Consider the following 16,645-nt stretch of genomic DNA (forward strand, 5'->3'; position numbering starts at 1 on the left):
TTATTATCGGTTATTCATAAAATTATTTTGCACCATTACGGAGATCCTATGGAATTGTAGCATCCCGAAAACGTCAGAATAAAAAAAAATTGGATTGGGCTACATTATTGCAGCTAGGACTACCCATGTGATGAAGATGTTCCCTATTGATTTTCATGCCATTTGTTTTTTACACTCAGAAAAAAGGTAGTTTATACCTATTACCAACACCCTTTGGGAGATTGGGGTAAGCGGGGGATATTCTTAGTGAGCATTGCTCACAGTACCTCTTGTTTATACAGTTTTGGCTGTTTTCTGGGGGGGGGGGGGGGGGGGGGGGGTACCGTGATATGCAAGATCCATACACGTGTCGATCCTAACTTGGACCTTTTGGGAATAAGTAAGTTCTGTTCGGACTTCGCACAAAAGTCGTTATTGGAGATATTGCATTTGTAAACAAGTGAATGTCCAACTTCCAATTCGGAATTTTTAAAATTCTTTATTTTTTTCACAGACTGGATCAAGACGTTCTTTTTCTTTTCTCCCCCCCCCCCCCTTAAATTGTCGCACTGGGCAAACACTACCATTATAAACACATTCGCAATACTGAGATTCAAATTTTGAAATTGTGAACGACCATACATTTTGTCTTTGGTCAACTATTCGGCTTGAGAGATTACAATTTCTTTTTGTCATTAACCCAGTATAAAATAAAACAAAGTTTAATTTAAGAGTTTTTATATGTTATCATGAAATTGTAATTGTAGCATAAATATATTTTGTCGTAGTAGATCCACTGTCCAAGCATTTAACAGTGGTATATCCAGATAATTTTCAAAGTGGGAGGGGGTTGCGACCCAAGTTTTTACCTTAGGGCCCAAGGAAGGGTGGGGGTTGCTGATGAAGACCTTGAAATTGCAAAAAATTACCATTTAAAATTCAAGCAAAAACGGGGTCTAATTCCCATAGCCCTCATCTAGGTCTGCCACTGATTGAAGGACACTTGATGTACAAGGTATATTTCTGATTTAGCTTATAATTGTAATGTGTACACTTTTTCATTTTCTATGATGTTCAAAAGTTGAAATATTTACCCCTCCCTACATGATTTTATATAAATTTCCTGGATTTAATTGAGAAATTATGGAAATGAATTATATTCCATACGATAAATTGTATCAGTTTTACTTAATATAGGAATAATTCCAATGTTATTTATTACAATTGTTTTGATTGGACAAAAATAAAGCTGAACAAAAGTTTATACATCAATAAATCCGAAAACACGATGTATTCATACACGCCTGAAAACAAATAACATAGTGCGGGGAACTATTCAAATTTTTGCAATTGTTAATAGAGTGAATGGATTGGAATTATAAGAATCGAACATTCTTTTTGAAGAATATATCGATGTGTAAACTCACAAACATAACATAAAAGTGCTTCCTATGTTAAACATTCTTTTTGAAGAATTCATCGATGTGTAAACTCTGGACATTTTACTCACAAACTGAATAAAATTGCGAAGCACTTATGTTATGTTTGTGAGTAAAATATCTAGAGTTTACATAGCAGTAAATTCCTCAAAATGAATGTTTGATTCTTATAATTCAAATTTGTTTCCTGTACTAAGAAGTTTAAAAAAAAGAAATGAATAATGTCCTTACTATGTATCAGAAGATTACGTTGTTTTCAGGAGCGTAAGAATACATCGCGTTTTCGGGTTTATTAATGTGTGTAAATTGTCGTTCAGCTTGAATCGAAGAATTCCTATAGCTTTGATTTCGTCCTACCAAAACACTTGTAAGGAATACCACTGGAATCATAAAAATATAAATTTAGGTTTCATTATCATAATTTTTAAAAGTTTGTTCGTAGCAAATGTTGTTAAGAATTGGCCGTTCCGTGACAAAATATGACAATAGATCTAGAGGTTAGATTTTGCAGAGCTCTCCATTCACCATATATTCCCGTTGCATTCGCTGCTGCTCCCATGTTCGACGTCACGCATTTCGAAAATTGTTACCTCTCTATGTGTATATATCTCTCTTGGCAAACCTATAGATGCAATGACTGATACTTTCGCTTTTGCTCCAACGTCCCCCCCCCCTCCCCCACTTATTCCGTGTATCAGCGTGTTTGGCCTCGAAAGCACATTATATGGCATTTGAGATTGATTGTTTCAAGTCCCTCTAAAGAATATCCCACTCATATCATTTGAGAACTCATACTATAAATACTTATACATGTATCGTCTGCACTGGAATATCGAGGGCGAATAAAACTTTGACATCTCATGAATGCAGTATGTAAATTCATAATACAAGATGTTCTGGCGGTACCTGGAAACCCTCCTGTCATAATTATTCGTGGCGTATTGGGGTGGTTATAAAAGGAATGGGAACATGAGGCCATTTGGTCAATTTTACAATTCAACCCACGCTTCCATAGTCTTATACCCTTAATAAAACCTGAACATTTATTTTTCTCGATCGAAAAGTAAAAAAGTGTTGTTACCCTCTTTAATCAGATAAAGAATGAGAGGAACAAACGCAGCCGCTATCAGGATGACTGCCAAAGTGCCGATCAGTGACCATACAACCCTTAGAGGGCATGATCTACGTGGTTTCTTCCCACTTGTACTTCTAAATGTACTCATGTCGTCTTCAATGGAATCGATGCTCTGAAAATCGATATAGAATCAATAACTTTACGGGTTGTACATGTTTGATTACATCATGCACTCAACATTCTATAAATTGCATTTGCATCAATCAGCTTTTTGTCTAAACTCGGCTGAGATTCGGCTGGGCTGAATATTTGAACTGACGCCTTCACCGAATCTCGTAACAGTCTTTCATAATTCATGTCTCAAAATTTACGTTCAGCTTCGGCCTGTTCTACAATTGATGTGCACTTACGTGACATTGCAGTTCGCTTCAAATAAGTTATTTGACAATTAAACTAACTCTGTATTATTAATTCTGCATTACTTACTGTCTATGTATGTAAATTCCATAAAAAAATATATGAAAAACTATTGTTTTTTCCATGATACAATAGCTTACCTCCTGAAATTGAAAAATTCCTTTAATTTGTTTTTGTATAGAAAACGGATGATTTCAGTAGGGATCCCGAAATCTGGCATTAAAATAAATAATATATATGGAAACACAAACTACGTTTAATTTGACCCAAACTTGCTTTGTGCTATACGACAGGATGAAGTTGGCATAAAATTGCAAAAATGCCAAAATCAATTTTCCCCCCTAAGTTCAGGGGGTTTTCTTTAAAAAAAACCACCCATACAGTTGATGCGTTTAGCAAATTCAAATTCAAATACAATTTTCATCTCTCAATACACAATATATATTAATTTCATTTTGCTCGACAGATGGGCACACCTTTTCCTAAGCAATAATCTAGATGAAATTTAACAGTTATCAAGCTCTGTTTGATAAAAGGCGGGGAAAAGTCTTTCGTGGCGTAATAATGCTATCACATAAGCAATAACTTTGATTTAAATTGATTCGGTATACTTGGCATATATTTAACTTACTTAAAACACAGATCAAGGTTGATTCAAGACACATTTAAAACAGAAATGTTTGGGGCCTTTTCTATGTACACAATCTTACATGTACCTTGTTCTTTAGTTACTGTTTTCATTTTGGGATTTTCAAACCTAGATGATAAGCAATGCAAGATTTTATTTCAAATATTCAATTGAATCGAACATCGGTGTCACGTAAGTGCAGATTTAAAATTGCTAGAACAGACCGAAGCTGAACGTAAATTTCTAGACATGAACTATTAAGGACTGTTACCAGATTCGGTGAAAGGGTCAGTCCAAATATTCAGCCCAGCCGAATCCCAGTCGAGATTATTTTTTGTCATGCAAGTTTACATGTGGATGTTCAAAACGTTAGGACGATGTGATCTGAACATACTTGAATTATAAAAATGAAAAGTAAACCAAACTAACAAACACTAAAACTATTTCAATGGAAAAGGTTATCATTATCGTTAGACCGTTTTTTTCTTCTTCTTGAATATAACCAATTAAACTAAATGCCCTAATCCATTTAAATCTCCTAATAAATTCAAGAAAGGTGAAGATAAATTTTCATAAATTATAGAATATCATAAATTATCTAGTATTCCATTATCTAAACAACGGTTGCATTTGTACTGCCAAATCTGAAAAGTTTTAGGATTTATCAAATTGATGACTGTTTGTTATTTTCAGTGTTCATTATCATGGAAATGCATGTATAATTCTATAAATCATGAAGCAGTTGATGGACATGTACATATCATTGCGTATATGTAGATGATGATGTAGATGTATATGTAGATTATGACGTAGTTGTATATGTAGAGTATGACGTAGTTGTATATGTATATTATGACGTAGTTGTATATGTAGATTATGACGTAGTTGTATATGTAGATTATGACATGGTTGTATATGTAAATTATGACGTAGTTGTATATAAAGATTATGGCGTAGTTGTATATATAGATTATGTAGTTGTATATGTACATTATGTTGTAGTTGTATATATAGATTATGACGTAGCTGTATATATAGATTATGACGTAGTTGTATATGTAGATTATGACGTAGTTGTATATGTAGATTATGACGTAGTTGTATATATAGATTATGACGTAGTTGAATATATAGATTATGACGTAGTTGTATATATAGATTATGACGTAGTTGTATCTATAGATTATGACGTAGTTGTATATGTAGATTATGACGTAGTTGTATATATAGATTATGAAGTATTTGTATATATAGATTATGACGTAGTTTTATATGTAGATTTGTTGTAGTTGTATATGTAGATTATGACGTAGTTGTATATATAGATTATGATGTAGTTGTATATATAGATTATGACGTAGTTGTATATGTAAATTATGATGTAGATGTATATATAGATTATGACGTAGGTGTAAATATAGATTATGACGAAGTTGTATATATAGATTATGAGGTAGATGTATATGTAGATTATGTAGTTGTATATGTAGATTATGAAGTAGTTGTATATGTAAATTATGATGTAGATGTATAGATAGATTATGACGTAATTGTAAATATAGATTATGACGTAGATGTATATGTAGATTATGTAGTTGTATATGTACATTATGTTGTAGTTGTATATATAGATTATGACGTAGCTGTATATATAGATTATGACGTAGTTGTATATGTATATTATGACGTAGTTGTATATGTAGATTATGACGTAGTTGTATATATAGATTATGACGTAGTTGTATATATAGATTATGACGTAGTTGTATATATAGATTATTACGTAGTTGTATGTATAGATTATGAAGTATTTGTATATATAGATTATGACGTAGTTTTATATGTAGATTTGTTGTAGTTGTATATGTAGATTATAATGTAGTTGTATATGTAAATTATAATGTAAATGTATGGAAGGTGAATATAACAAACAGTGATCAATGTCATAACTCCCACAAACAATACAAAATAGAGAATTGGCCAAACACGGACCCCTGAATATACCAGAGGTTGGATCAGGTGCCTTAAAAGAGTAAGCATCCCCTGTCGAACAGTCACACCCACAGTGAGCGCTATGTCGGAGTTATCCGTAGTCACAATCAGTGTGTTAAGAACAGCCTAACAATGAGTATGAAACACTTCAAACAACGTTTGAACCAATGATAGGTTGTATTGGCAAACTAAAAAGAGTGTGGAAAACTGATTTACCTGACTGATAGACAGACAGAGGGACGGACAGAGTGCAAACCTAAAGTCCATTTAGACCTCGTCGGTAGGGGACTAAAATTAACGGACCGAGACGAAATTCGAACTTGATCTGTAACATGTTATGGCATAGCAATGTACAAAATATTAGATAAATATCTGCAAAAAACAGAGGAAAAAAGTGCGAAAAACTTATATTTCATGCTATTTTTCTAAGTCCAGGGGCCATAACTTAGTATAAAATCAGACCAAAACCAAATTCAAACTTGATCTGTATCATGTTATAGCAAAGCAATGTACCAAATATCAAATGAATATCTCCAAGCACAACAAAACCAAGTCTGTAAAAGATAATTAATGCTATTTTTCTAAGTACAAAGGCCATTACTTAGTGAAAATCAACGGACCGAAATGAAATTCGAACTTGTTCTGTAATTTTATGGCAAAGCCAAATGAATAACGGCAAAGAAACATTAGAGTGCCTTCGAGAAGTTAAAAGCTACTCTCTGTAGTTATCTTGGCCTTGCAGCTCCTAACCTAGCTTCATGCGTGAATGGGTACACCTGGATCAAAGTAAGTGATCTCCAGAATTAATCCAGATTTGAAGATCATATTTCAGTGGATGAAGGACCATAACAAAGCCGCAGAGGAGGAACTTTTCCTTAGTAACGCAGCCACCGAACATCACTGAATCAATAAGGAACTATTTTCCATCTGTGATAATAGTCTTATGGAGGCGGGATATAGAGTGTACAATGAAAAACTGTAAACTGTTCCAAAGCTAGGCAACACGAGATCCTGAGTCTCTCTCACAACATACCATCCACAGCAATCGTAACTACTCGGCTATTTCCGTAACCGCAAATGAACCTCGTATGTGGATCGACGCCATCAGAGTTGGCTGTTACGTATACATAAACGTAACTTTGACGTCACAGTCGTACGTTACACTACGAAACGTGAACTTTCAAATGCATCTAAGATATTATACACATCTAAGGTATTGTACCATTATCAATTTCCACTTACATGTTATGTATTAGAGTGAATGAGACGTTAATGATACCAAAACTGAATCTGTGGTGAAAATATAAATAACATATTATTCAGGGATTCGGTTCGGGCCTTTTAACACTCATCCACGGGCGCGCTTCCGGCGAAGAAATGCATCGATTTGATGCAATTTTTGCGCCGATCCACGTCCGAGTCTTCTTGTCGGTTACGGAAAAGGACGAGCGCGTGATCCGATTGCATCCACAGGTCATCAAGGTAAAGAACGAACTATTGAACTCTCCATAGATGCAAATAACGTTTATATTGGTACAACGTTAAGCAATGCATTGCATCTTGTTCTATTTGGAATAGAAACACCAAGTCGAACTGTAGAGCAAAATGGCAATTGAGGCCATATCATGCAAGTACACCAATGGAACGAGTACACCTTGACTTTATAGGACTTCAACCAGTAATGAAAAACGATAACATTTATGTACTGGTAATGGTAGATCAGTTCATCAAAAGGGTACAATGTATACCACTTCCTAATCAAAGTGCAGAAACACCACCCGAGTCGCAATAGACCAGTTGCTCTCTCGATTTGGCTTCCCATTCCAGATATTTATGACAGAGACACCAATTTCAAAAGTATTTTGTTTAAGCAGCTTTGCGAACGACTCGGAATCCATAAGGCATAAACTACAGCGTTTCAACTGTCTGCAAACGGACACGTTGAGCGTTTCAATAGGGCACTCATGGACGCAGTAAGATGCCTTGCAAATCGGCCACCTACAGATTGGGACGAGTATCTGCCACATTTGAAAAGTGCTATTCCAACGTCAGTGAATAGAGCTACTAGTGACACACCCGATATGTTGATGCTTAGAAGATAAGTTAATACTCCTGTTGACTTAATTTTTCCTGGGCTTTAACAAGACACAGACTATGAGAGGTATGTGTCAGAAATAGTAATCCAGAGTTCAGAAGCCAAGAGATAGCCAAGTTCGAAAACCTATTCCGATGGATTGGCAACTTGAATAGAAGCTGCCAGGTGATTGGATTGACTACAATCTTCCCTAAATGGATCGTTAGAAGCTCCATACTAAGCAGACATCATCTAAGTTGTATGATACCGAATTATCGCGTGACATTCGGCTTATGAAGGATCCTACCATCCAAGTTGTCAGAGAAAATATGGACATGGAAACAGAGTAATCTGACGTAACATACTCGAGACCCTCAACATAATATGTTAATAGCAGCTAGAAGAGAGAAGATCCAACCTTCCTAGAGGATATCTAGAGAGGACGAGGAAGATTACGACTTTCCACAAAATCCAGGGGAAGGAATTCTAGGCATGAGAAGAAATCAAGGACAGATGCAGATCAAGGCCTCCGAGGGAGTAGAGGAGAGACAATCTCGGAGGAGTGAGCGATCTAGGCCGGAACGGGTTGACCAGAGCCAGACTAGATATTCCCAGCGACTGTCCGAGGAGTAACAAGAGGATAGTCACTATCACGGTACGTGGTGAATCACCATCTGGGAAGTCTCAACAGTCGGTGACATTGATGGAATATTGTCCATTGGTTACATGTAACTCGTTGGATCAGAGAGTTAGGAGATACGCTGTACAAAGACACATGTCCGAAATAGTTTGCATATTTTGTAAGATCTTCATTAATTGCGATGTGCTTATTTTAAGCTGTTTTACGCAATTTCTTTGCATCCTTCATCAATGAAAACTTCAAATCAGTAGAGCGAAGTCTGACAATAATTTGTCTCGGTGTAATCCTTTGTTTCCGAGGATCGCCAACGCGATGGGAAGCCAGAATATCGGTGGGTGCAGGTGGAACTTCCACGGATGATGCAACTTCAAGAAGTTTTTCAGTAGTTGATTCATCGGGTGATTCAGGTATTCAGGAAACTCGGATGAGAGGTCGATGGCCGTACTGTTCTAATTCGTCAATCTTGAGAAGTAGATCCTCGTGTTCCTTACGCAGTTGGGTCATCTCTGTCCGTATAGGTTTCAAAATATCCTGAATTGTCCCCTGAATCTCCTCTCTGATGGAAATTCTAACAGATGCGCTAACTGCATCAGCAATTTTCTGCAAATCGTCGCCTGATATTATAAGATGCTGAGGATTGACTATATATGGTACTGGGTAACCAAACTGGGGGGTGGGGTGCGGGGTGTTACATCATTGGCGATGTTTTGGAGTCACGGGTAGAACTACAAACCGGAGCTCCGAGTTGGTTGGATACACCCTCCATTACAGAATTGTTCAGACATCTCTCACGAGTTTTTTTTTACTTATAATATCCGAGTATGCAAACGAAAGTTACGTTTGTTCTTATCACACATACTACATACTACAGACGTGGGGGATAATGTTCAGCTTCGATGATGAATATTGTTTATATAAAGCTCGTTCAACTGAACGTACCTCGATCGTAAACAAAGAAAACTTCCAAAAACCTTCAATATCACAATTAAAACTCTTGTAAAATGTCCATAATTCATCTCAAAGTTTAGACCCACCAATGTAATAAGATATTTCACCCCAAATCCACCATTTTGCACAAAAATACATTTTTTGTAGGAGCAATTGTTGATCGCCGCCATACATCAAGGGGCGCAACTCGGTTCCTCTGAGATGCTTGTTTTCAGCATGTACAGTACTTCTTGTACTTCTTCAACAGTTTGCATACGTAGATGACGTACAGGTGGATGCCTCCGCCCTCTCTCTCTCTTCATCAGTCGTTCAATTGTTTCGGGGGTGGGGGTGGATGGGGTGTAAGTTACACGTTATCGATATTAGACAAACGTTGTGTTCAAATCGATCGAAACACAGTCAATACATAAAGGAGTAAATTAAAACACAAGCAGTTATCATCGTCATAAATAGAAAAAAAATAACGAAAGACATTTGTCGAGATTTCGATATGCTTTACTAAGAAAGACTAAGCATGTTGTTTAGAAGTTTTAAGCAACGGAACTTAAGAATCTCACTTAGCTAAGAATGTATAGAAGAAATTTAAGTATATGCCTAAAAAATTCTTAGAATCTTAATGCATACGACACCAGGAGTAAATTAAAACACAAGCAGTTCTCATCGTCATGAATAGAAAAAAAAATAACGAAAGACATTTGTCGAGATCGGAAAAGAAACAGTCGTAATTACCGTGTAATCCATAGAAGTGTTGTTTATGAAAACCAATCGAACAACGAAGCTAAGGAAAACTATACTTGTATAAAAACATGATAACACACAACATACCGTTTCCTTAGAAAATCTTAGCCATGCGGCGATCTATTAAAGTAGCTGTCCCCACTGTTCTCTGATCTATAAGCGTTAAGATTCCCTATTTTGTTAACAGTCCACCATTGAAAAAGAAACTGTTCTACATGTGTATGTCAATCTTTAAACGCTTCAGTAATTTCAAATGCACCATGAAGTCTATTAATCAATGCCTACAGTGCATGACGGGTGGATTGCATAACACCGAACTGCTCGTCAGTTTGAGCACACCTTCCATTGTGGAATGCTGTTTTGTGGCGGGTACTGGAAATGTGATATTATCGTAAGACATGGGCGATTTTTTTACTTCGGAACTTGAGATTATAATCTACAAGATCTTGTCGTCAAATGACTTGGACTTAAATGAAATGTTAGAAAGAAATTCAAAACTCCCATTTTCGAAGCTGGAAAGCCAAGTACATTCGAACATGAAACTTGAGGGAGTTTTTTAAAATCATTATCATTTACATTGTTAAAATTCTGCAACAAACGAGTTCAGGTTTTACGTTTTACGATTAGAATTGTGAATTATCTGCAATATTATAACATAACCAACAGATTAACAAATTATTTAGCAAAAAATTACTACAACACATTTCTCTTTTTTATCATACGTGTTCTACAAATGAAATTAAAGGTCACAAATAGGACCAAAAGAATAAATCATCCTCTCATCATGCATCAACTGGATATCGATCTCGGTCAATGCCCACAGTAGAGACAGGCACGTAAAATCAGGGAGTGGGGCTGTCCCCCCTTTTACAACAATTATTTCCCGTTATTTACATATGCAAATATATATATATATATATATATATATATATATATATATATATATATATGTTGACTGCCACCTCCCTCCCCACTATGTTTGATAGTATTGAACAGGAAGAATGTAAGCTTGAAATTACGAATATTGACTCCATGTATCGAAGGATGAGCGCTCACCTCTCGCCCCTCCCCCATGCTTTAAGATATGGAGGCTCGGCAAACAAATGAGGTAAATTTAGATGATCCAACCCCCACGGTTTAGGAATTTGAAATTTTGTGATAGGAAGCCTTGATATAGTTTTACTTGTATTCCCTGGTAGTATACATTTATACATGATACCCCATGATATAATAGGAATGCATAAATAACCTTTATGTGTGTCTTTAGTGTGCTTTGGAGACATATTATTCAAATTTGTCAACAACTGTTAACATTATTGTTTTCTTCAAATCATAGATCTAGAGTGTCTTTACATTACTGTCATTTGATTAATACTTCCCGACTTTTTCTGAAATAAGCCCATCTTCATTTTTATCAGAAGTTATTCAAGATCGAAGTTTAGGAATTGTCATTAATTTTGTTTCACAAATTATTCTTTGAAATAACATATTTTGGAGGAAGTTTTTGATGTTCTCGCTTTTCAAACATAGAAAAGAGAGTAAAGATGGCGATTTCTAGCAGTAGCTAATTCAAATTCGAATTATACCTACGAGGGTTGTTCGATATGTAATGTGTAATGTACCATAGCGCGATAACGCTTTGCACGATTTCATAGATACTCTTGAATAGCTCTATTTAATACCTTTCTAACGATATAAACACGAGCCTTCAGTTCCACATAGTTTTAAACTTATAGTCATTTCAATAGAGCCAGTCGTTCACCATTGTTGTAAAATGGTTGGGAAACGGGTTGAGAATATTGAAGAAATTAGAGCTTATATAAAAGTTCGCACAAAACTCGGTCATTCAGTAATGCAAAATGTTATTGAATTGGGCGAAGTATATGGGTCTGATAAGGTATTTTATGAGACAGTTCGTAGGTGGAGAAAGACATTTCTGACTTTCAAAATACGCTTCAAAATGAAATACACCCGCGATAGCGAGAAGCCACATCTTTGGTAATATCACAAATCGTGTATCTGCCATTACTCTCAGTTATTTCCCAGACTTTTGAGACATTTGCCTTGTCTGTTACAGTCACAAGTCGGTCAGATTTTGCTACATCTTTGACGGACTCTGTGCCAGTCAGAATTTTTTTTCTCCAACTACGAACTCTCTCATTCGATACCTTATCAGACCAATACCGAATAGCCAAGTTTTCTGCGAACTTTTACATAAGCTCTGTCTTCAATATTCTCAACCCGTTTCCCAATTTTTTTTACAGCAATGGTTAACGACTGGCTCTATTGAAGGCTCGTATTTATACTGTTTAAAAGATATTGAATAGAGCTATTCAAGAGTATCATCATCCACGAAATCGTGCAAAGTGTTATCGCGCTGAGGTACAACACACATTACATATCGAACAGCCCTCGAATTTAGTGCGGGATACACTTTGTGCGGGATATATTTAGTGTGGGATACACTTAGTGTGGGGACAATATTTACTACGGGGATAGACTTAGTGCGGGGATATATTTATTACAGGGAAACACTTAGTATGAGGATACACTTAGTGCTGGAATACACTAAGTGCAGAAACTAGCGGAAAAAGAAACTATGCATTATTTAATATATGAAAAAAATAATAAAAAATAACAATGAACAAATTTTATTTTTTGTAATACTGTTAACATATGTATTCGTTACAACATTTCATAATCCATTAATGTTTATATCGAATAACGTCAATTTCGGCACACTCGAAAGACACTGGTATTCGAACTTGAATTAACAAAGTTAATAACGCATGTGACCACCATTTGTATTTACGCATGCTTGACAACGGCGCCTCATTGATGCCACAAAAGTGTTCAGAAATGCTTGAGGGATGTTGTTCCAGATGTTGGTTAAAGCCTGGCCTAAATCAACCAATGTCAATGTCTGATTTGGTAAACCGCGTAGACGTCGTTCCATTTCATCCCTGACGTGCTCGATCGGCGATAAATCGGGGGAAACAGTTGGTCAAGGCAAGACATCGACAATCTGTTTAAGAAATAAAAGTCCCTGAATACACGTGCAACATGTGACATTGCGTTGTCCTTCTGCAGAGTGATGTGAGTTTGCTGTCTTTGTATGAAAGGTATCACATGGCACTGAATAATTTCGTCTCGATAGCGTACGCCGGTGAGATTTCCATTGACAATTTGTAGAGGGGTCCTTCCAAGTGCTGTTATTCCACCCCACACCATAATGCTACCTCCACCGAATTGTCGACGTTGCACAATACAAGCGTCCTAGTACCGCTCCCCAACGCGACGATACACTCTACCACGGCCGTCACTGCCATCCAAATGAAATCTGGATTCCTCAGTGACCCAGTCCTGTACTCTGAATCCCAGATGTCGTCTGCACCACGCTAGTCTAGTGATACGACGACGTTGAAGCAGTATTAGGCGCACCGCTGGACGTCTTGGTCTGATGTTGTGCTCGCGCAGACGATTACGCACAGTTCTTGGACTGATTGGTCAAAGTCCAGGAAAGCTACGACCATTCAAACTTGCTGTCTGGAAACGATTTCTCAGGTGCTCAAGTCTAATGTGGTTGTCCTGTCGACGCGACGTCACACGAGGACGCCTAGAACGTGGTCGATCCCGAGTGTTACCAGATTTTTGTAAACATTTCCATAATGACTGGATGGTGTTCTGATGAACTCCAAAGTGTATTGCTACGGTATTTTGTGCCATTCCAGCTTGAAGCATCCCAAAAGCACGATTACGTTGGTTTTTACTATGTCATGGCATGACAGAAGGGTAACTTTTGTCAAAACTAAAGTGCTTTCCTTAACGAATAGTGTCCAAACAAACCTTTTACACCTCTTACTCCAAACAGTATTGGACAGTAAAACCTGTGCGTACGAACACTTCAATAAACAACATGTGTTCACTAACCATGAAAAGGTCCGTGCATCTGAGTTGGGTACTATCCGATATTGTTCTAAAACATCACCTTTATCGATTGTTTAGATTTTATAAATATAAACAATAAATATAGAAAGATCATACTCAATTTTTTAATGCACAGTTTCTTTTTTCCGCTAGTATATATTTAGTGCGGGATGCACTAAGTTCGGGGATATATTCAGTTCGGGATGCATTTAGTTCGGGGATATATTTAACGCTGGATACATTTAGTGTGGGGGTATATTTAGTGCGATGATACACTTAGTTTGGAGATATGTTTAATGCAGGGATAAATTTAGTGCGGTGATATACTTAGTGCGGAGATATGTTTAGTGCGGGGATATATTTAGTGCGGGGATATACTTAGTGCGGATATATATTTAGTTTAGGGATACACTTAGTGCGAGGATACACTTATTTCGGGGATATGTTTAGTGCTGGGATATATTTCGTCCACTAGTCTGTTACTGTAATTAAGTTATTCTGATCTGGCACGTGCCAGTTTCTTATGCGAAACAAATTGAATCGCCATTAGACCCTATCATCACAACAAACCTGAAAGTTGTGTGCTGCAATTTTGTAATGGAATATTAAAACACGTTTCTGTTGTTCTTTTGAATCCTCTAAAGTTATATCCTTTTTCTCTACCCCCAAAATGCGTGCGATTGCATAATTTTCTCTCGTCTCATGCCTGACTTCCTTATTCTTGACATAGATAATTACCAATGATAAATAAGAGCATTTTGCAGTGATGTAATACCAGTTATGCCACACCCGAGGGTTTCCTTTCATGCGGCTATAATTGTTGTGACTGACATTTGTTACTGCAGGGACCTCTCTTTAAAGACTTTCAAATATTAAAGGTACGTTTGTGTTACACTGTACAAATAAAATCGAAATAACATGCACTCCATCGCTTCAAAGAAAACTTTAAACTGATTGACGGCAGTTAAGCTTGAAGAACTATTTAAAATCAATACGTTCTATTATAAATCTGCCATGTTTCAAGTGGCAATGGTCATATAAGAATTACCTCTGGTCACCCATTGATGTAAAGGTCTCGTATAAGGGTTACCTCTGGTCACCCATTGGTGAAATGGTCATATAAGGGTTATCTCAGATCACTCATTGATGTAATGGTCATATACAGGTTACCTATGGTCACCCATTGATGTAATGGTCATATAAAGGTTACCTCTTGTCACGTGTTAATGTCAATGTCTCATATCAGGGTTACATGTAGTTCTGGTCATCCATTGATGAAATGGTCATATAAGGATTTCCTCTGGTCACCCATTGATGTAATGGTCAAACAAGGATTCCCTCTGGTCACCAATTGGTGTGATAGTCTAATAAGGGCTACCACTGGTCACCCATTCATGCAAATGTCATATAAGGGTTACTTCGGGTCACACATTGATGAAATGGTCATATAAGGGTTTCCTCTGGTCACCCATTGATGTAAATGTCATACAGAGGTAACCTCTGGTCACCATTGTACATGTATATATTGTATATTTTCACATCATAGAAATATGTCCTGAGGTATTCGATATTTCAGTGTATGGATGACCTTAGGTCACTCTCGTTTATATTTCTACTTCTGTTTCAAATACATAGCCAAGTAACAGGTAGAGTGACCACATGACCAATCTCCTGCTATGTCCGAAAATCATACTTCCCGTTATCTCTGATACACATCTTACAAACACGTCTTACGTTATATTTTCTAATTACAAAAATGCTAATGAACAATTACAAAGTCAAACCATAACATAATTTAAATAAATTACCCATGGACCACTTGGAGATAAATTTGGACAACCTTTACTCAAGGTTTGGTGAAAATATACCCAGTACATAAAAACATTTACAAAAGGATAGACAAATGATTAAAATGGCTCGTTTTATTCCTTGACTTAGGTGAGCTAAACATTTCACTTTGAGACTATTGTAGCATCATAAACCATAATCCATAGTAACATAATTTTCATGTATGAAATCAATAGGTGACCAGAGCCCCCTCGGTGCAACATCATCTTATAATTATCTGTAAACAAATTGCAATTAAAACATTTTTTGTTACGCAATCCTTTGTCTTTTTAGGCTTTTATATAGAAGAAAGTCAACTTATAGTGAAAAGGTTACCTGTAGGTGTCCAATAAGTTGACAATTGCTGTCCATTATTTTTAAGAATGGACAAATACTGTCCGTTCTTAAAAATAATGAACAGTAATTGTCAACTTATTGGACAGTGCCAGGTAAACTCAATAACTTATTAGACGTCTACAGGTAGGCTGAAATAGGAGAAAGACAATACATTTGTCAAAGAGATATGAATTTAATTTTAAATTCCCTACAAGTAAGAATCAAAACAGATATTGGAAAAATCACTGAAACACTTAAAAAAGATATTTCCCTTTAGTAGAATTCTCTGCTTCAACTCGTAAGATTCACAATTTTTAAATTCCATTGGCCATTACTATATCGCATCAAAACTTAAATTTGAAAGATATATTTCCATACTGTATTTGAATTTCGCTGGATTCAGAGGCGCATTCCGAAACTTTTCCATAATGCTTTGTTATGTTTTCTTTATTAGCACATCCTAATGCTGAATTATTATTTTCACTTTCATGAATAATTTCATTTCACGAGATAGGTGTATTGGTTTTTTTTTGGATGGCGTTAATTATTTCCTCATCCTAATATTCGAAAACACAATGCTTTTCAGATCAAAATTTGGCTCCATAACTTTCTCACCCTCCATATC

General features: G+C 36.3%; 1 protein-coding gene across 2 annotated transcripts in view; it reads right to left on the bottom strand.

Moving 5' to 3' along the window:
- Positions 1 to 10,244, bottom strand: part of LOC125665159 (uncharacterized) — a 31,216-nt gene extending 20,972 nt beyond the window's left edge. The window contains exons 1-3 of one of the 2 annotated variants that reach the window (XM_048897765.2): positions 10,018 to 10,244; positions 5,747 to 5,855; positions 2,500 to 2,665 (exon numbers count right to left, since the gene is read on the bottom strand). In XM_048897765.2, coding sequence (XP_048753722.2) covers positions 2,500 to 2,665; positions 5,747 to 5,797 — 217 coding nt within the window. In that variant the 5' untranslated portion in view covers positions 5,798 to 5,855; positions 10,018 to 10,244. The remainder of the gene's footprint in view (positions 1 to 2,499; positions 2,666 to 5,746; positions 5,856 to 10,017) is intronic. The other variant, XM_048897763.2, reaches the window with a different exon arrangement.
- Between the last annotated feature and the right edge of the window lie 6,401 nt (positions 10,245 to 16,645).

This window comes from Ostrea edulis, chromosome 10 (genome assembly GCF_947568905.1).
Source record: "Ostrea edulis chromosome 10, xbOstEdul1.1, whole genome shotgun sequence".
In the NCBI taxonomy this organism is placed as follows: Eukaryota; Metazoa; Mollusca; class Bivalvia; order Ostreida; family Ostreidae; genus Ostrea; species Ostrea edulis.